The sequence below is a fragment of the Tachypleus tridentatus genome, chromosome 7 (genome assembly GCF_004210375.1).
Source record: "Tachypleus tridentatus isolate NWPU-2018 chromosome 7, ASM421037v1, whole genome shotgun sequence".
Lineage (NCBI taxonomy): Eukaryota > Metazoa > Arthropoda > Merostomata > Xiphosura > Limulidae > Tachypleus > Tachypleus tridentatus.
In genome coordinates, this window is record NC_134831.1 from 33,165,396 (window position 1) to 33,188,233 (window position 22,838).

General features: G+C 35.0%; 1 protein-coding gene across 9 annotated transcripts in view; it reads left to right on the plus strand.

The window, feature by feature from the left end:
• The window catches only part of LOC143255390 (uncharacterized), a 187,450-nt gene that overhangs the window by 47,125 nt on the left and 117,487 nt on the right, over positions 1 to 22,838 (plus strand). Inside the window, exons 1-2 of one of the 9 annotated variants that reach the window (XM_076510975.1) lie at positions 21,087 to 21,528; positions 21,764 to 21,878. The exons of 7 other annotated variants lie outside the window; for them this stretch is intronic. Coding sequence is in view for 1 of the 2 variants with exons in the window: in XM_076510978.1 (XP_076367093.1) it covers positions 21,510 to 21,528 (19 nt within the window). In the remaining variant the exon portion in view is untranslated. Of the gene's footprint in view, positions 1 to 21,086; positions 21,529 to 21,763; positions 21,879 to 22,838 lie in introns of those variants that run through there. One more of the 9 variants, XM_076510978.1, reaches the window with a different exon arrangement.

Here is a 22,838-nt window from a genome sequence, read left to right on the forward strand (position 1 = left end):
TCTTAAAGTTTGATTTTTTAAAACAATTCTTTAATTAGTTCTTTTTGAACATCATAAAAATCATTGCATATCAAAATATTTTTTGTGTTAACCTAAAATACGTGTAAGTTTTATAGTTTTTTTGAGATATGACACGTTGGAGATGTTTACTAAAGCCATCTATCAGACTGCCATTATTTTATAAACTAATATTAACACTAAATTAGGCCCGACATGGCCAGGTGGTCACGGCACTCGACTCGTAATCCAAGGGTCTTGGGTTCGAATTCTCGTCGCACCAAACATGCTTACCCTTTCAACCGTGGGGGCGTTATAATGTGATGGTCAATCCCACTATTTGTTGTTAAAAGAGTAGCCCAAGAGTTGGCGGTGGGTGGTGATGACTAGCTGCCTTCCCTCTAGTCTTACACCACTAATTTAGGAACGGCTAGCGCAGATATCCCTCGTGTAGCTTTGTGCGAAATTCAAAACAAAACAAAACAAACACTGGATTAGAGCAAGCTACCTACTTAGATGAAAACTAGAAATTATCGTGGTAGTGAGTATAGCTCATTAAATATAACCTTATTTCGTTCTTGCTTACAAAGATTACAATGCATTGTTTCCTCAGTTGGGCACTCCCGTTGCTAACAGTATGCTAGTCTTTACATTTTTGTTGTTTTTCTTTCATCGGTTTGATTAATTACCCTTGTGTTTTGGTATTAAACCGTTTTACTTGCCTTCGTTTCCTCAGGTTGTTAACGTATTGTCCCAGTAGTGGCTCAAGAATGATAATTAAATATTTCCTTTATCATCATGTAGGTAACACCATTTGAGTTGGTGCGTAAGTTTCAGTAGGTCTGATGTTGGTAAGATTTAATCATTTTAACATCGAATTTCTGATCTGTTGTTAAAAATAACCATTTTATAAGAAGCTTGTGTTGACCAAAGGCCTGGCATAATCCGTAACTCAGTCACCCTGGTTTCCCAGACTCGCATCACTAAATTCCTGGGTTCGATTCTACAGGAATATACCTGACTTGAGAAATTTCATGTATTACGTTGGATATTGTCTATACGAAGTATGAGATAATAGAGTCAGTAAAGGTGATTTTAATAAATAAATCTTTCTGTATGCATAAGTTAGGAACCATACATTGTTCACATTATGTCCATCAGACACAGTAGGGAGTGTCAGAGGAATTTCGGGTAGTATAAGATTTACGTGGGAAATCATTCAATGAACCTTACGAGTTTCCACTGCTACGTCCATTAGTGTGGCCTGCCGACATCTTGAACGCAGTTAGGGTGGCTGTGAGTGTATAAGACTGTCACAATGACTTCCCCCTGGTACCGGTCACGTGCAGAAGCCGAATTCTGTAACTACCTCTTGCGCGTGGCGGTCCATACAGATATCCTGCCTAATTTAAGACGTATGCATATAGGTAGTATACATATATACACAAAGTGAGAAAGCGGCATGTATCCAGAGAAAAACAGTTCCAGGACTGGTTGCCTCCATGATATCCTTGTTTGGGTATGGACACTAACCGCTCGTTCTATCTGTCATTATATCTAGATTGTGTCATAACCGTTTTATACGTATGAATTCACATATTTGTGGGTTTAAGTGTTTCTGAATGTATGAAGAATTGTGATGGAAATTCATCAACTGCTTTGCCTGATGCCAGATGAATAAAATATTTCGTAAACATATGCGTACATTATTAGCCTTTAAAAAGAAGTAGTTAATGTACGGTGTTATGGAACCATTACAGACACGTATAATTAATAGATTTCAAAGATATACAAAATATATGTTATGAATACAAAACACAGTAGCGCTAATTGGAGGAAAGGGCTGGGAGCAGTCGCCCCACCAAATCCTTAATTATTTTTCTTAAATGTAAAGCGTTTGGCTATATTTATGAGAAATTAAATATATGTACAGAATAAAAATGTACATGTTTTTTTGTTCATCATAACCCTCCGTTTCTTATTTAGTTATCACAGTTGATGTATGAATTCCAAAATATGTTATGTCATCAACAGTTCACGAATTTTGTAGCCCCACTGGCAAAGGAACATAGCAGTTGAAAATAATATGTATAACGTAAAACTGAGATAAGTTTGCACAAAATCGATCTCTTAGTTGTTGAAATGTCTAAGGATTTACTTATAAGCACGCACTGAGATATAGCCAACTACTAAGCCTAACAGTGCTATTAACTCGGAGTAAGTAGTGTTTGCTTTATGTTACTGTAAATAACAATGATTTCTTCCATGCTCATGAAGGTTAAATATTTAGTGCGTCGTTCTTTTGGAGAAAATGTAATACAGTAAAACCTGTCTAAGGCGAAATCGCACGGGACCGAGTAAAATATCCAGCTTAAGCAGGTTTTACGGCTTAGACACAGTGAACATGCATTTCGTTAATTATATATAATTTTTGAGCAGAACGTTATACTTGCTTGACTCAAGGGAGTTAAGACGTTTGTGAATAAAATTATTATACTTTTTATGCTATAGTTATTATAATAAGAACAAAAATATACATTCAAAATATACATAAATACACAGAATCTTAATCAAATTTATTTGGAGAAAGTGTCCAAATTCAACTGTTTCGTGTTTTTTTTAATGGACTTTCTCATGCAAGTAAAACAGAACGCCAATTTTACGGCCTTTATATGAAGTTTATTTTCCCCTTCATTTTTGCATACAATTTGATAGCGTTAATATAACTTAACACTTGGGATGAAGTAGGAATTTCTATTTCCTCGCCATCTTTTCCATTTTGTTCATCTTCTGAATCTCTTACACTGTTACCATCTTGCGATTCTATTATAGATTTTAAATCAGTTTCTGTTAAAACATTCTTGTCAACGTTCACAAAACTTTCCGCGTTCACAGAATCATCTACATCAATCTTCTCAATCAGAGTTTGGATTTCACTAGAATCGTCATAACAAACAACTTCTCCACAATCTCTGTCATTATCAAGAATAAATCAACAGTTTCGAAAGCACTTTATTATACATTTGATTGAATGACTTAAAAATGTAATTTCATCTAACACGTCAATTTTCACAATCATTTCAGATGCCCTCTTACAGTCGTCCATGTTTACAATAATATGCTGAAGCATTAATTTTCTGTATTTCAATTTTATACACTGTATAATTCCATTATTTAGTACATAGAGGTAGAAAGACTAAACGAACATTTGAAAGTTGAACTTTTGGGTGACAAGTTGCATTATCTAGGAAAAGTAAAATATTCCTATTTTCTTGTTCCATTATTTTGTTTAATTTGTTCAAAAATTCCTCGAATATAACACTTGTCATCTACGCATTATTATCCACTTTCCATTCCACAGGAAGTTGATTCTTCCTCAAATTTTTGAAACAGCGCGGATCTTCACTTTTACCTTTTATGCACGGTTTTTCTCGTTTTCCGTCAGCAAATGCGACCAAAAGTACAGTCAATCGTCCTTTCTAATAGTGACTTCCGTAATAATGACGGTAGAAAAAAGAACAGAATATATTTAAGCAATACTTACTGTAACAAAATGTCTGAGAATTTGTTTAATATTCAAACAAATTATTAATTATACAAAAAATATTAATATTTAAACAAATTATTAATTACACAAAAATATTAATATTTAATCAAAAACATTTTTTTCCGACTTACTTAGATTCTAATCTTACTTGTTGATAGATGAGGTAGATGAAAGATTATTACCGTAGTTAATTAGGTCGACAAATATACATATAAATTCGCGTACATACGTACATACATTAAGAAACTTGTCGCAAATAAAAACGAACATAAGTACGAAAAAGACAAATATTGCAAAATGTGAATTCTTGTTTAGCTTGTTCGTTTTCATTTTGGTTAATTTTCTGGACTGGGGATCTAAGGTTTCTCCAATTTGAGTCCCCTTACCGTCCCGCCTTAAAAAATAATAATAATCGTGGCCCGCACTTTGTAACTGTGTGTGCATTGTTAGAGTGACTACCTGTTACTACCAAATCCAGTTATTCAGTCTGCGAAGAATAGGCCAAGAACTGAAAGAGAGTGAACACATTTTTATTAGGGACAAATAATGTAGGTAACTCTCGTGTAGCTTTGAAAGAAATCCAACGAACAAAAAGAATTGTTTAAATGTCATCAAAGAAAAAGCATCTAAAATAAAACTTGATTTAAGTATTTGAAAAAAATATAGTTTAATGTTGAGCTTACGGTGATTTTTGTTTTTTTTTAGTGTATATCTGAATAGTTAGTTTTTTTTTGACTCAGTTTAGGTAAAATGCAGGACTGAAAATAATTCAAGTACTTAATGTATTTTTTGAATGTTAAAGATGAATTTTACAGAAAAAAAGAAAACTTTGCAGTCAAAAGAACTACTCATACCGATTAATTTTGCAGGTTCACATTTTTTATAAAAAAAAAAGTGCTAATAAATGAAACATATAACTTGGTGCAGAAAGAGCCTTTTCCGATCGGCAATCCGAACGTTTTAGTTTTTATGTTTGCCGCTAGGAAATGTACTGTGACGTAATAGTTGCCAAACAAACCGCCAACGCCAGCACGTTGAGTGTAAATAAACATGGCCAATGCATATGGAGAAACAGAGGCGAGTCTGTTTTGACTTTGTGTTCTGAACAGTGTCGAGTTACTCTGAACGAACTTAGAACAGCTACTTTTGACACAGATCTGACAAGTTCTAGTGATGAGGACAGTTCCACGAGTGAGAGTAGCGGAACTGTGAGTGATACTGAAGAAATAAGATTATATATTAAAACAACATGCTTTATGAGGTTTATGAGATTTACATTTAATATGACAATGTCAAAGTACTGTGTTAAGATTAATTTTATTATGATGAGTTATGGAAATATGGAGTTTATATTTGATTGTTTACAAGTCTACAATGTTGTTGTTTTTTTTAAATACATAACATGTACTTGATTACTTCAACATGTCCAAGACATAGTCTTATTTCAATTTATCTTGAAATGTTAAATTTGAAAAGTGGTATTCTTCAAACTTTTCCATATGTAAAAATGATACAAAAACATGTACAGAATGATCTACCAGCTTTTAAACTTGGAATTTACTCTATTTGGGATAGATTTGTCCACTGTCTAGACTAGGAAGTCAAGGTTTCACTTACTTTCAGGTGCCACAAATGCAAAACACGCTCATGAATGTAAAATGTGTATGTCTCGTTACATTCTTCAAAAACTTGTACTTTTTAAATTATTATATTATACTAGTTATTGTTTATCGCTTTATACTGCACACATACCTTTAAGTTTATTCTTTTCGTGATGGCAAGGGATGGCTTCAGAGGGGTGGAACCTGTACGCAGCAGACTGAGATCAGTCCTCAGCTCTACACGAGGAAAAATGGTGGGGACGATCCTGTCTACTGCCGATGGTTTCTTTCAGTCTCAACTTGCCTGGCTTGAAACCCACGGAATCCACAACTGTGGGATCCGACACAAAACATGAGCATTCAAAGTGATCTTGACAAAGCTTTGCATGGTGTGAAGGTTTGTGTTTTTCTTATAGCAAAGGCTATCTACTGAGCCCACCGATGGGAATCGAACCCCTGATTTTAGCGTTGTAAATCCGGAGATATACCGCTGTACTAGCAAGGTGCTGGTGTGAAGGAGTCCAGTTCTTCTATTGACCATCCGCACCCACTATCGCCACCTTGCCGGTTCATTCTCCTTGCACAAAAACGAAAAGAAGGTTTTGCCCGATGCCGAACCGTTTTTACAACCATAAACAACGCAATAAATTATGTTATCATAAAACAACTATAAAGTGGCAATATCAAGACAAAAAATAGTTTCACAAAGTATGTAATCCGAAAAAAGCACCGATAGATTTACATAAAACACCAGCACTGAAAGGAACAAAATGGTCGGCGCGCAACGAAGCGTGTTTGGCAACTATTACGTCATAGTTGTAAAACGTCACGGAAACAGCCGAACGACCGAGAGGAACTTGAGTTCGAGGACCCGCATATTTTGTTTCATTTTTTACTCAAAAACTAAAGTGTTTAAAAATATGGCAACTACACAGGAATTATACCTAACCAAAGTACAGTTTCTAAGGCAATTATTAAATTTGTTGAAAATTCACCTTTAAAAAATATATGACATTTGCTAGCTGTATTAAGTATATAATATAATAATGATGCTGTTAGGTAGCACCAGTGCTGTAAAACTCTGTTATCATTTGCCGTATATTTTTCTGTATGTACGCTATATGTGGGGTTAGTGGAACTTTATATAAACAACTTTCTAGGTTCTGTATTGCTCATAGAACAGCTTCTTTCATCATCATTCGAATTCAGTTTAATGGTCGTGATTATGTGCTGTTGCTCATTACTTCAAATTCCATTGTAGTGAGATATTGCAAAGTAGTATAAGGTTAATTTTAGTCTGTACATCTTTTTAAGATTCAGAGAATCTACACGCGTTCTGCAAAAGGAAGGTGCACAGTTGGACGACATCACTGTATGGGATATGTGGAGGAGGGGATAGCGTGAACACTGGTTTCACTTAGAAGTATGAGTTTATTTTATATCCTTTACTTGGCGTTATTTATATATAGTTTTCTTGAAACTGGTATGCCTTAGGCTATTTTTTTTGTTATGCAAAGATTTTTTTATTTGGAAAAATAATTTGACTTATTCACCTATCCATAAATTTACTGATAACGGCATTGCACTATTGAATAGATAGGAATTCGTGAATCTGTTATATATATATATATATGGTTCTTCTGTGGCATTATGGCTCTCATCTGTGGTGACACGCAACTGGAATAACATATCATATTGTTCTGATAAAATGTGATAATCCTTCATTGTCATTTACCAGACTATTCATCAGTTTATTTACAACTTTAGACAACATTGTGGTAATCTTCCAAAGCTATCAACAAATGTTGTAAGACTAAGGCAACTGTTGACAAGCTCCAAATATTTTCATACTGGCACATAATACTAAGTTTTCTGAAGTTAATTAGTATATATCTCCTCATACAACATCAGATATTCTTTGTATAAGGCGGTATCATCAGACCCCACATTATGTTATTTTTGTTTGCAAAACAAATTCAGATTCACTACATATATAATGTAAAGCAGCTTTATCTCAAGCTTTGTAATTTCAAGAAAACAACAAAAGCACCAATTGGTCTTGCAATACTGTCTGGAGGACCCACTTTTGCAGGATTGGAATATATTTTATGGATTTACTCACAGCGGAGTTCTTTTTGTAGTTACATTGATCAGATGCCATCCAGAAATGTAAGAATCTGATCAGAAGAAGATAAGAAATTTGTTCTCATAATTATAACAACTTTTTTTTTTTTTAATTTTGGATCCTTCAGGGATTCAGACTCAAACGTAATTGATCTGACTTTAACCAAACCCATAAGTTGGTTGGTTTGGTGTTTTATGGCGCAAAGCAACTAGGCTATCTGCGCCAAACCCATTGGAAATAGGTGAAAAAAGTCGTTGTTTGTACTAGGCGCACAAAGTATCTCAGATGTTATGGACATGTTGAACAACATTATACTATATGCAGATAAAGGTCAAAATAGAATGGCTGTTGTGTAACCCTGCTTTGAAAAGACTTTTTATCAACAACTAAACGTATGAAAGTTTCGTTGAGTTTTCGAAGCAAGAGACTGAACCACCTTCAATTCGTGTAAAGTTTTAGATAAGAAACCAGCCTATTGTATTTTCTCTTGTTGAAAGATTCCATCTAACACATGGTAATTTTAAGGTTAGTTAAAATTTAAAAGGAAATGTTTCGAAATAGATGTAATTAAATTTTGATAGCCTAAGTATAGCATGTATACTGGGCTGTTTATTCGCACCAAAAATATGTGCATTCCCTGTTATTATAAGATTAACTCTTGGATTTCAGTGTAGCACAACGTAACCTTTTTATTTTCAGTTTTTTAAAACCCCTGGTAGAGAAAGAGGAGGGCACATCAATTAGCTAGTCACAAACCATTATTTTGTGTTTTCCACAAAATACTTATTGGCCAGCTTATTTCAGCGAAGGCGTGGGCTCACGTTCTCTATTTTCTTGTTTTTGGTGATAGCATCTTAATCTCGGCTTCTTTTGTACAGGACTTACCAAAGTCTAGAGGAATACAGGTGGAATTAGGGTGTATCGGTAAAGCCATTTGTACTTGTCTATAATCGTATCGCTATCAATCTTGCAGTAACAATGTTTTAATTACTGGCTTCAGTTTGTATGAATTAAAGTTTTCCTTTTCTCCATCTACCTTTAAGTTGTAGATACTTTCGCTTTTATAAAAGTATTTGTTCTAAAGAGCCTTCCAGGGGAACTACCACATGTCCCTCAGATGTAGAATGGGCTACAGCGGTTTCGGCATTAAAGGATTGGTGCTATTTTGTATAGAATACACTTAATATATGGAGAGAGGCTGTAAGTCTGTATGAATACGTAACGAACCGCTCAATTATCACACAGGTATTTGGCACGTACTTTTATATAGAGCTTGTTGTATGCAACCTATTGGAATAATAAATGAAATGCAGTAGTAATGGGGTTTCCAGTATGTTGTACATGCTTTAGTCAAGGTTGATAAACGAACCAGAGATGTGTATTCTAGTATTAAGTCGTTATTTAAATGAGGCCCAGTAAGGGGGCGGAGGCATACTGTATGTAGCACACGCACTGTAGTGATATTTTCAGACTCAACTAGCAGCAGTTAATTACATATGCACTCCCTGAATTGGTAGCATCGCCTGACGAACGCTCTGTGCATAAAAAAAAAGCCCCTTTCGAAAACTCAAAACATTTTGTCCGATTACATGCGAACATAAATGAAAATAATGAAATGCTTTCTATATGTATTTTTAAATAACTTATCTTGGTATAATTACTTAAAGTTAGAAGCTGCGAGACCAGTACTGCTGTTGAAAAATAATCCAGATACATATGCTATATTGTTTAGTTTTGTTGCAACTTTATACACTCGTTATTCAGCAAGCATTTTTAAATTTAATGTATTGATTTTATATTTTTATCGATTTATATTTATCTTGAGTGTTAACTAGGGCCATTTTCGAATTATGGGTTCATATTTTCGATTGTCTCGTTTGTAAATGGTCAAATTTTTGCCCCTCTCCCCAACCCCAACCAGTGGATCAGCAGTTAATTTTGAGATTCGATGTCTTGCTGTAAACACAGTGCAGACAGCTCATGGTATAGCTTTCTCCTGATAAAATAATTTTGAATAAAGCTTTGTTTGACATAGGAAGAAGAAACTGATACCCCGCTCCGAACTTCTGTTCGATTTTTTTTCAAAATTCACTTGAAAACCATGAAGCGAAATTTAGTCTTTTGAGTTAAAAACACCGTAGAATTTCATCATTTAACACAAAATGCAATTAAACAACGAAAAAAGTGTTATAATCAAAAACAATTCCAATTTATTCCCAGAAAAAAAATAATTCAAAACATCTGGCCTGAAATCAACCTGCTCTTCAAACGTCAGTTTGACTCTCTTCTTTTTCTTTTTTTTTTGGCGCCATTTTGAACTTTGACGCTTCTCTAATGAATTTTATTAACATTAAAAGCAGTTAATTACACATTGAAAGGCACTGAAATTTACTGACTAGTAAATTAAGTTATTCGATTTAAAATGTAACATGAGGCGTGTTCTTATCGCCTTTTGTTATGAAATTTTGAAGTGTGATAATCATATTTACTCAAGATAAAAGTTAGTTTGCCGACAAAGGCAGATGTTTTTCCACAGATTGTATATTTCTTGAGAAGTTGAAACCAGAGAACAGTGTTATACCATGCCAACCACACTACATTTCCTATATTCATTGCCGTCGAGCCCTTTCATCAATACTAGATCTCATCAGGGCTAGTGAGATAAGATTAAGTCAACAGTGGTCTAGGCGCTATTTATATCGTTAGTTTCGTAGACAACGAGTGTTAGATGCTAAGTGCATTATAGTAAATGTATTTTAATTATTATTAATCTTATTTATGCGATTTACAAATAATATTTTTAGGAGTAAAGATTAATAATTCAGTATTATTCATTTTTGTTATAACTCTAATTATTTATTCCATTATTATTATTTTATTGGAATTACATTACATATCATGTGGAAGAATTAACGAATGAGCGAGCAAGATTTCTTCTGATTGGATGAGATCAGTCGTAACCAACTGAATGTTTTGAAATAATATTAGCTCAACGTGAAATGTATATTTTTAAGGTCGTGAGTAACAATTTATTTGGGGCTATTCCATCCGGTATATTTAGTACATAGAATGTGCAACTATTTTCCACGATAGGAATAAATGCAAGAGTGCGGTGAGTTTTAGGGAAATAAACGTGCACATTCCAGATCAAGCCTCCAACTGTCACCTGTACAATGGTATGCTTGTTTCAGTTTCTCAAGAACCCGTTTATTCTATCCTTTGAAAATTTCACGTAGGCTATTTGACATCTGTAAGAAGCTGTGGTTTAAATCTCGCATGATAAGAGTAATATCCTCGTAATATTTGATTAAATGAATTTCAGAAATATTATATACGATATGTGATATGATTTCAGAAAGTAGTTCATAAGGCTGTCACTGGGCGCGCCTTCAGTTCGTAGGAGATTCGGACCATGTTTTGGACTAAGTAGGGTCAGGTTCAGCGTAGACCTCTTACAGTAACCCAATGGGCGCGCTTTTACTCGTCTACAAAGTCCGGCATGGTCAACTGGTTAGAGCACTGGACTCGTAATCTGAGTGTCGCGGGTTAAAATCCCCGTCACACCAAACATACTCTCCCTTTCAGCCGTGGGGGTGTTATGACGTTACAGTCAATTTACTATTCGTTGGTAAAGGAATAGCCCAACAGTTGGCGGTAGGTGGTGATGACCAACTGCTTTCTTTCTAGACTTACACCACTAAATTAGGGACGGCTAGCGCAGATAACTCTCTTGAATCTTTGCGCGAAATAAAACAAACAAACAAACAAAAAGCAGTACTTGTCTACACATTATTAAATTTCTGTAGAGTTCAAAATACAAAGGTATTGAAACTGCATAAGTAATACCTGGTTTTTAGTTTTTTAAGCATAGAATGACAATTGTAAGTAAGCCACGATCAAACCCTCCGCGTGATAGAAGCTATTGACATAAATTTCTTACCCAAAGTGATTTCCACATGGTTCAATGGTTTAAGATTTCAAAATAGAAGGCCACCGTTACCTATAACCATAGGCAAGAAATAAGATGTATTCTCCTGGCGTATAGGGGGAGGTTATCACTTGTGTACATTTTGTGGCATATTCATCAGGCAACTGCTCTTTGTAACGAACATTACTTCGTAAGTAGGAACACCAGTCTAATGAAATATGTATGAGTGCTTGCAAGTCTACAACTGACAGTACTCACACCACAGGTGCCTTTTTTCTTTTTTTTTTCCAAGATGGTTAGTCCGAGTTGTAAACGACATGACAGTACTTTTCCAAAAAGTCACTGTTATGTACGTCTGATGATCCCGTAGCTCCACGCCTGGAAGTAATAATACACCTTCTCAGTTTCACTATAAAAGAACCAAGTAGAGTCGTTGTGGTGAATGTACTTGATGTTGATATAATCACGATAGACTTTTTCTGTTGTTATCTTACAAATTTTTGTGACATTTTTTTTTTCTGATCTTATGCGACATGACGAAAAGTAATTAAGCCGAGGAAACTGTTTTCATGCCAATAACAAGGTCTTGTTTATTCGTTTGTTTTTGAGTTTGTGCAAAGCTACACAAGGGCTGTCTGCGCTAGCTGCCTCTAATTTAGGAGTGTAAGACTAGAGGGAAGGCAGCTAGTCATCACCACCACCGCCAACTCTTTTTACCAACGAATAGTGGGATTGACCGTTACATTATAACACTCCCATGGCTGAAACGGAGAGCATATTTGGTGTGACGGGGATTCGAACCCGAGACACTCAGATTACGAGCCGGGCCAATAAATGAATAAATTTCTGTGATTGTTAAAGAGTATTTCTAAGGTACTAAAGTAACATAATCGAACTTTGATGAAAGTAAATTAAAATGTTTAGTACTTTTAAAAAATCTGGTTTTTTTTTTACGTATTTTTCCCGCTGGGTCAGCGGTAGATTCCTGGACTTTTAGCACTAAACTCTGAGGTTCGATCCCCTCGTTGGATAAAGCTCAGATTTATTGTTTCTTTTTAGTGCAAAGCTACATAACTGGCTATCTGTAGCCTGTGAACAGCGAGGATTTAAGCATTGTAAGTCCGTATATGTATTGCTTACCAAGGAACTAATTACAAATAGCCACATTGAATAGCTTTTCGCTTTAAAAACAACATCGAAGTATCCTTTTATACAGTTACTTCATTAAACATTGATCTTAGATGTGAAAAGTTTTGTGTCTCATTCATTCACATAACTTTACTATAGGTTTCTGTGTTGTGCCAACCACAGGGATCGAACCCCGATTTTATGTATTAGGAGTTTTCGAGTTTACCGCTGAGCTATCGAGGGCAGTATTAAAAAGGATACTTAGATTTTTATACGTATGTGCCTGATAAAAATTAATACATATTTGCCTTTTTTTTCAGTTTCGCAGAATACGACAGATGGTAAAGGTTATTAAAACTCAGATTGTCTTTGTTAAAGTTGCTAAGCAACCACTTACGTTTCTTATATATAAGTATACGTACGTGCCTATATGTTATTACTATTTTCCTGGCAATAGCCATTCATTATATGGATTTAATAAACAGTTAGAAGTAAGTGGTGGAATTGATAATGGTTCTATTGTAGGCAGGAGGAGCTATGTATACTTGATAAAATATTCGAACGTCACAGTCTGCTGGCTTGCATATGATTTCACGCAGTAGTCATATTTGATTTTCTCTGGACGTTTTTTACTTTTTTCTAACCCTACTTAGGTGAACTTGTCTTAAAGTTTTTAGTTTAAATTGTATAATTATTTCTAAGTTGTACATCCATATGTTAGATTATAATTTGAATTTTAAGCTACAAAAAAGAATACAGACTTTCTTTGGACATCGGACTAATAGTCGAATTTGGGGAATTCAACTCTTTCAATACACACACAAACAAATGTTGGGATTGGTTAAGTAGTCTTTCAAAGTTCTACAGTATTATCTTCACGATATATGATGGAAATTCTGAATTACGCACGCACACACACAAATCTTTTGAACGTAACTTGACCTCTTACCTCTGAATTTCAGAATTGTTTTTCCCTAAATATTGGGTAGATATTTTTCCGTTAACTCTACTAAAACGAATCTACATGCGTACGCATTTCATTCGTCTCGTTTTTGTTGGATCCACCAAAAAGAAAAGATCAAAACCTACACAATTTTTATTCGTGTGGTCTTTTTAGTAGCTGGCTCCAATAACAATGTTTATTGCTTACGTAATTCTGAAGATATTATTAGTATCTTCTTTATATATATATACACTACATGAAAATAAAGATTCTTTGTTGAATTTCACGCAAATCTACTCGACAGACGTCTGCGTTAGCTGTTTATAATTTTGAAATGGTGGAGTAGAAGAAATGCAGTCAGTCGACACTACCATCCGTCTTCTCTTGGGTTGTTCTTTACCAACTAATAGCTGGAGTGATCGTAACATTATAGCGTCCCCACAGGTGAAAATATGAACATGTTCGGTGATAGGATCCGATCCCGCCAACTGCATAATTCCGTAACTAATAAACATGTCTGGCTCCGTAAAATACTGCTTAAAGTCTGTAGAAATTAAAACTAAATTTGTATATACACTTTTTATTCGTATGGTTCTTACTGATAGCTGAGGAATGTCGTTTGTTTATAATGCATTGAATTTTCACTTATTTTATTTCACATAGTTGAACAAGTTAATGCTTGTTCGTAATTACGTCATTTTGATAATGCTTGTATGGTAACACCTTTACATTTTTTAACATGAATTTTTACCATACTCTGCTATGTGCTATTATCATAATAATGTCGGGTTTCATTAAACATTCGAAAGCCATGCACAAACAGTAATTTGTGCACGTGAATATACATACACGATATATATCGAACATAGAGTAATTGTATAAGGTTGTGGGTATTTTCGTAGAGCAAAGTCACATTGAGCTATTTACTGTGTTCGGCAAGGGGAATCGAATCCCTGATTTCGGTGTTGTTAGTCCGAAGACTTACCGCAGTCTTACCAGGGGATATTATGAGTGTTTAAAAGAGTTTCGTTTTATGGCACCAGTTTTGTTTTATTTCCATCCACTTGTATTTCTTTTTTGCTGAACATAAACAGTTAATTTTTTATTGTATATCAACCACTAAGTAGGAAAGTTTTATTTTTACCGGAACAAACCACAGTTTTATGCTGAACATGACAGTTTATTTTTTACTGGATTTTAGCAACTAAGAGAGGCATGTGTGTTTTTCACCTAAACATATCACAATTTATTTTGCCGAACATGGCAGTTACTTTTTCTTACTGAAAAAGAACTCCCATGTGAGGTAGTTTTATTTTTTACAGAGGGAAAAGTTTTTTTCTAGAGCATTTTTTCTGTTTTGAAGAGTAACCATAACAGTTGAAAAAGTTATCTTTTTAGATGTGGAATCTAAATTGGATAGAAAACCGGCTGGATAGAAGGAGGATTGTTTTAAATGGAGTTCAGTCAAACTGGATTAATGCCATAAATAGGGTAACTCAGGGTTAGTGTTCTTTTTTGTTAAACATCAATGACATAGGTGATGGAATGGTTACTAAATTACGTTATTTACATTTACTGACAATATTGAAGGTTTAGGTGTTGCTGGCTGTAGATGCAGTTAATATAAGAGAGTTTAAGGGAAGAAGTAATGGATATTTGAATTATTAGGGCTGGTTTTTAGTTATTTTATTTCAAAGTTTAGGATAGTGGATGGGATGGTTTAAATGGACCAACAGGACCCTTGTTGTCCTTGAATTGTATATTATCATAGAACCGAAAACAAGCGCATCATCCGAAATAAACAGAAACCTTGTACATTCACCCCTCCTCCCACACCTCCCAGTGGCACAGCGGTATGTCTGCGGACTCATACCACTAGGAATATGGTTTCGATACCCGTGGTGGGCATGGCACAGATAGCCCATTGTGTAGCTTTGTGCTTGCTACAAATAAAATATATTCACACTCTAGAATTCAGAGGGGTCCATTTCTAATTATAAAGTTGTGTATTTTCTAAACTTGATTAAAAGTTTCTTTTAGGGGCCCTCCCCCTTAGGTTACAAAACAGAAGTGGATTTAAAACAAATACAAACAAAACGGTTTCTTAGCGAAATAATATACGATCATTTCTTTCTTTCTTTTCTTGTACGCACACACACGTACATATGGTATGGTCTTGAAACTTCGGTGTCGCTGAGTATAATTTGTTGAAAACAAGGCTAGTTGGCTAAGAAACCGACATTTGATAGCGGCAGTGCCTCCTTTTGTGTTGAGATAATTTTAATCATATTGTGAGGTTTTGTCTCCGGCTGTGACTGTGGGTTTTGCTTATTGCAGGTTCATTGTAAACTAATGCAACATTTTATCCAGCATCAAAAATAAAATGAAGGGGAGAAAAGTATATTGTTACTTTCATGTCAAAATTGGCTATACAACTGCAGCGAACTTTTCTTAGAAAATACGACGGTGATGAAGAACGAAGAAACAGACACACATAGTTACCGTTTTCCTGTATATTATATTTTGTAGTCTCACGACGTTAGCTTTGGTACAGTGTATTCTATGTGATACCATACAAAATGTTTATACAGAAAAATGACCTAACATACTAAATCATCTTTATTAGTTGATAATAAGTGGTTTTTCTTTTGTAACATCACGATTAGTTAGAATTAAATATTTAGTTTCAACTTATTTCTGTGCCATAATTGGTAGGATCTATTGAAAGAGAACTTCGATTATACTACTCTCTATATTCTATTATTATTATTTTTTTGTTGTTACAAGGGTTCTTCTTTTTTACAACAGTTATTTCTCTGTTTCTCTCTTCTATGCCCCCAGTGACTAAGCGGTAAGTCTGAATGCTTAGAATGCTAAGAACCGAGTTTCGATACATGTTGTGGGCACAGCACAGAGAGCTCCATTGTGTAGCTTTGTGCTTAACAAGCAAATGAACAAAAGTTACGCCCTACACTTTATTATTTTTGTCTCCTTACTCTTACAGAGCTCGTTTTCGTTCTTTTTTTATTTTTTAGTTGCTTTTTCGTAGATTTTTTTTTCTCGATTTTGCTTATCCGTGCAGATATTTCAGGGTAAACGATAAGCAATACACTAACACCGGGAAAAATTCTGGAATATACACATTTTATATTTATCGTTATGTGATGTATTTGTCTAGAGAAGTGATGGTTTGTGTACAAGGTCTGTTTTTATTTCATGTTACAAAAGTGTTCTCGTGTCTGATTTTGTTTCTCTTTCTTATTTATGTACCTGTCCATGTGCTCATTTGTTCAGTATGTCCAAAGTTAAATTTTCTTTGATTATAAGACAATTATTCTTAGACAGTCATTATGTCCAATTCACCATTGCATACCCAGAGGTCACCGGACATGAGGCGATTAGAGATCACAATTAGATTTTATACGGTTTCACTGAAAGGCATCTGTGACATTCACGAAGGCTTTTGTTTTTCTAATCCCGAAATGTCTTTAAAAAGCCGCTTTTCGAGCAACTCCAAAGCAAAAGAAAGTTGTTGTTGTTATAACTATATATATATTTATATAAATATTTACGTAGTATCTCACCTTCACCAATGTTAGAGTTCAGATGTGTTACAGGTAACGTAAGAGACCTTGTTCATAGCCCAACTTCAACTCTCGCATTGTGAGGACTTCTGAACGAGACTGGTCATTGAGGACATCCCATACATGCTTTAAGACCATATAGTTGTACCATGTCATCGATTTCTTTGTGTTGGTGATTTATGGCGTAACAAACTTGGCATACAGTATGTGTGACATATAAGGGTAAATGGAAACTCGCCCAGCTTGTACAGTTGGGTGTTTCTGTTAATAGGAGGAAGGCCAAGAGTTGACAGATGACGTATCATTTGTGTACATACATTAGTATTTAGGTTAAGTCAGTCACCAGATGATTTAGATTAAAACTTCCTAACTCCCTATTTTTTTTTTTGGAGTTGTTATTTACTTATAATAGTTTCGAGTGTTTTCTAGAAAAGAGCTGTAATTTAGGGAACGAAAAAGGAGTCCTTTTTGCATATAAATCAAATGGAAATAAGTGTGGTAGTGATTGGAAGAGGGATCCATCACTAAATGGACAAGACGTGAAGAATGCGAACTAGAAGGCAGGGGTAGGTCATAGAGGGGCAAATCATCTATTCTGTAACCTGCTATTAACCTTTTTTATCGGTTAGAGAAAGTCGAAGAGCAACCCTCCCATTGCTAGCCGCGAGACTATGTCCATACTTAAGGTTTCTTTCAGCGGTTTTTCTCGCGCGCGCACACACACACACACACACACAACATACACATCTAGCTTGGCTTGTAAATGAACAGGTTCCAGTTAGTTCTAAGGAGCTACCTCGATGCAGTTAAGTAGCAGTTCATACATTATGCTTGCGCCTGTTACATAGACCATTATTAAGGATATGATGTGGGATTGAAGCAGGTACCTTTCTTTGTGAACCTGACGATGACCGAAGAAGGTCGAAACGTTGTTCGCCCCTCTACGTAAAAAATTTTCTCAACCCAAACGAGTCGTTTTTACATATATATAGGTATCTTGCCTCGAGTGTGTTTCTCATCTTTACCCTTATTTATTATTGTCTTCGGAGAAGCGATTGGATTAGCACGTAGGAAAGTTGTTCCGTGAATTTTATTTGCTCTTGTCTTTAAGTATAACATTAAAATATTAAATAATAGGTTATTTTTTTTATAAGAACAGTGTATTTGGTAAAGTTATCGGTAAACTTTTCCCAATCACTTGTATTTGTCAGTAGCTCCAGGAGATGAAATGGGTTATTCTCGTCATTTACATACATATTTATTGAACTTCCTACTTTTATCATATTTGCTGGATAGTATTTTGAAGTCGATTTTTAGTTCTCTCTTTTAATAGTTCCCTAGTAGGACATCGGTGAGTCTTCAGATTATTTACATCGCTAAAATCAGGGGGTCGATTCCCCCTCGGTGGACACAGCAGATAGCCCGACTTACAGCTGAACCACTGGGGTGGGCTGATGTGTTATGCTATAAACGTTGTCTGAAATTACATGTTTTAATGGCTTAATAAGTTTTACATTCAGTCTGTGAGTTCGAATCGCATCACCGAAAAGCTCGCTTATTCATCCATGGGGACGATATAATGTGACGAATGATTCCATTATTTCATGACAAAGAGTTGGCGGTGTGTGTTGTTGACTAATTGTGTTTCTTCTTCTCTGTTACATCATAATTAGGGACGACTAGCGCAAATAGCCCTCGATTAACTTTGCTTAAACTTCAGCAAACAAACAAACGTAGATGGCTGGTTGTGAACCATAAACTACTCGTACCTTTCTTTCCTTGGAAGTTGGCCCGGCATGGCCAGGTGGGTTAAAGCGTTCGACTTGTAATCTGAGGGTCGCGGGTTCGAATCCCCGTCACATCAAACATGCTTTCCCTTTCAGTCGGGGGTGGGGCGTTATAATGTTACGGTCAATCCCACTATTCGTTGGTAAAAGAGTAGCCCAAAAGTTGGCATGGGTGGTGATGACTAGCTGCCTTTCCTCTAGTCTTACACTGCTAAAATAGGGACGGCTTGCGCAGATAGCCCTCGTTTAAAAGCAAATTTAAAAGCAAACAATTCTCGTAAGTTAATTGTAATACGTACAAGTATTAAAACAACTTAAGTTTCATTGTTCTGCATTCAGGAGCAACAAGGGCCTGGAATGTTTATTTCGTGGTATTATAACCAAATATCAAACATTTTGAAATCTTACATCTCTTATTCTTTGACGAAGAATATAACAGAGATATTAATAATGATTATTTTATTTCGTCTTTGTTGATGTGACTGTGCCCACTTTTAGCCTACTAATGATTAAATTTAGAGATAGATTATTATTTTGTGTAGATGAAAAATGTGCACATTTAAGATAACACAAGTTTATCGTGGTCTAGTGTGTCCGGACTCTACTTCCAAGGATACATGGTTTGCGACCTGTTACCGCCAAAACCCTCTCCGCACTTTGGAACTGTAGGTGAACTTAAAGAGAGAGATTCGATTAAACATGAATAGCCCAAGAGTTGTTGATGATAACAGTTTATCAGTTACAAAACCACAATCTATCAGCTCTAAAATAGGGGCAGTTAAGCAAAGATAACCCTATTACAACTTTGCACGAAATTCAGAAACAAATTATCAATAAGTTAATTTACTTTGAATTGAAAGTTTGTAATTCAGAAGTTGCACTATCAAACATTTTATATCGACTCTCAGACTTATACAGAACAATTCGTTAATTTTTACACCATGTTTTCTATTATTTATAGAATGAATATAAGAATGAAAAAGTAATAAAAAAACTGTTATCACTGAAAAGTTCATCAAGACTTTTCTGTGACCCTATGAAATTTTGTTGTAACCCAAGCTATACACTGGATTTTTATTCTAAAGTATGGTCCATAACGGAATCATAGATAACGCGATAAAGAAGTTACTATTACAGGATTTGAAAAATCCAGCAGACTTGCTTTAATGCTTGTGTGTTATGAAATTTGAGATTTATACATAAAATGACCACGAGATGGAGGTAGTTTCGTAGTGAGCATGTGAGCAAATATTCACAGCGCAGACTGTAGAGAACCGAGACATCAATTTTATAATATATGCATATATATATATTAAAAGGTAAACTATAAATTGTTCTTATTTTTGCTGTGGCCGGAAGATTTTGTATTTCCTAATACTTATAAAATTTTTCGTAAATATACTTTATAATTATATTATTAGGAATAATGTTTAGTCATAAAAGTTCTCTCAATTTAAAAATATATAAATAACCAGTTTACATACAAGTCGTAGTTTCATGAAGATGTTATGAAGGATATTCCCTCCAGAGGTACTAGTTGCACTAACAAATATAAAACACCACACAGAACCTTTTTTGAAATTCCACTTATGAGTCCTAGTTACAAGAGCAAAAATAGAGAACCCTTCTATACATTACTTGTTTTGGAATTCTATCTCAAGTTTTTTTGTTGCGTTAGGACGTGTAAAGAACCGCTCCTTACACATTTCCTAGTTATATAAACAGACTTATTGAAAAATTCTCTTTAAGGTTCGTTTCAACATAAGATTTATAGAGAACCGCTTCTTACACTGAGAAAATCGGTGTCAAATTTGTTGTTATATAAGAAAATATAGAGAACGATTCTGTTCACATTTCTTTATTACATGAACAGACTTGTTGAAAAATTCTATTTAAGATTCATATTTAAGTAAGAACGTTTAGAGAACCGTTCCTTGTACATTTTCTAGCTACATAAGCAAACGATAATAGACATTAATTAAGTACTTCTTATTGTCGTTAGGTGAAACTGTGGGGTAACATTTAACAAAACGTTTGTTTGCTTGCATTTATACATATAAAGAAGAAAACTTACTATTTTATCATTAAAAATATTGGAAAACGTTTTTTTTTTTCAAATAGAAAAGAAAAGAACGACATACATTGTTATTAATATGTAGATATAATGTTTAATTAAAAATTTCTGCATTTCCCTTGGTCACCGTCAATATATATGTAAAGGAACGTGGCATTAGTAAATTTCTTTTATGCAAGGGAGGGTGGTAAATGTCTTTGATGTAGGTCACATAGGGCAATAATTGATTAGTGTCATCACGCGCTTGTATTTAGTGTGACGTCACGTTGTCTTTTTTTTTCTTCTTGAAGATGGATCCGCTAGTGTAGACTTAAGTCGCACTTAAAGTAAAGAAACGGGCACACACACAAATATATCGTCTTACGAGAAAGAACCACGGTTGTGGTTAGAGCGCTAGTTTTTTTTTTATTCGTGAAGAATACCCTACCCCCACAAGACGCCCAGAGGCCACAGATTAATTGGGTCTGTCTGGAAAGCCATTCAGTTAGGTGGATAAATGAGAAGAGTGCATATGTATTTGAAGCACGCTATCTCGAGCGTTAAGAGATATGAAGGCAAGGGGCCTAGAGTCAAACTATTTTTATAGCTAAGTCTTGTTGGGTAGGGTTTGCCTTCATATGTACTCAATGGGACGTTTTTTTTATTTCTATGTAGTGTAAGCACAAACGCGGTTTATTTCATAGCGTTTAGTTCCTGCGCGCGAGTGTATTTGCATTTATTCGAGTTATCGGACTTTTTCTTTTTAATTGAACTCCCGACTTAGTTTCATCCCTTGAGAACTGCGACTGTTAACGGATGGGTTCATTTAAAGAAGGTAAATTTCATTTTGTCACCGTATTTAGTTATTAACTTTAAAAATGACCGAAACAGTAGCTGTTATATATTTTACGTTTATAAAAATCCGATAAGCGAAAAGTAATTCCAGAATCGGGATTTGACCCCGGACTTCTAGTTAACAAGACCAACTATCAATTAGCAATTTAATATTTATTTTCGGTAGTGTTAACTGTGCAAAGTATAAAAGGGGGTTAATTTTCTTAATTACTTAGTTTCGGTGAAACCAAAACTATCTCTCCAGCGGCAAGTTTTCGTGGTGGGCAGAACACAGATCACCCATCATGTAGGTTTATGCTTAACAACGAACCAACCAACCAAAAAAATAAGGTAACTTTCCTTATTTGCTAAGTTCAGCTTTTGTCATAAGGTATATAGATAAAAGATTATAATTACTCATGTTATTTGATAGATATATTCACTTAGGACGGATGTAACGTCAGGTAAGTTAATGCACCATGTAAAATTAAGCATTCTTATATTTCTTCATAAACTGAAGGGCCGAAATTAATGGTCATTTTGAATTTACTGTTTCAGCTAGAAATGCTAGTAAGCACACACGTGACACATTCCATCTTTGCTATCGTTTAGAATCAGAAAATAGTTCTTACATATGGGGAATTTGAAGTAAAGACGGCAGTCATGAGACTTCTTTGCAGTTTAAAATTGATTTAATTCAGTGTATGTACAGGATCCGTGATGCAAGTTTGACCTACTTAAACATATATTACGTGTCATTCATTGAAGCGACAATCAAGGTTTGGGATTGGTTGTCTCATATTGAATGACTATTGATCAGAAATGACCGACCATCTGTATATGCTCTGACCACCATCGCGTGATCGCTTCGTGAATTGGCAAATGTTGGAAGTGGACTTGCATACGTACATACCTGACAGCGAAAAAGCGTACATTCGTGGCAAGTCGATCCTAATTTTATCTCATCCAGTTTTGTAGAAGTCTAACAGTTGAGATTGGTAATTTTTATCCTCGTACAGCTTATAAGTCTGGTAGACAGCTTGGCCTTATCTTTTCATCTATCACGTATTGCATCCTATCGAGTTATTTTACGTTTTTCTGTTATGGCACTTGGTGTAAAGAACTAACCAACAAGGTGGAACCTCCCATTTTTTATGTAAAATACATAAAAGACCTTGCAGAAGTGAGTGAGGTTAACTGCATGTAATTAACATGTCATATAACCTTGCATTAAGTTGTTTTGGGTTTATAAGGTTGAACAGCTTGGAAAGTGCCGACAACTTTAAGGTTAATTATAGGATCTAGCCAAAC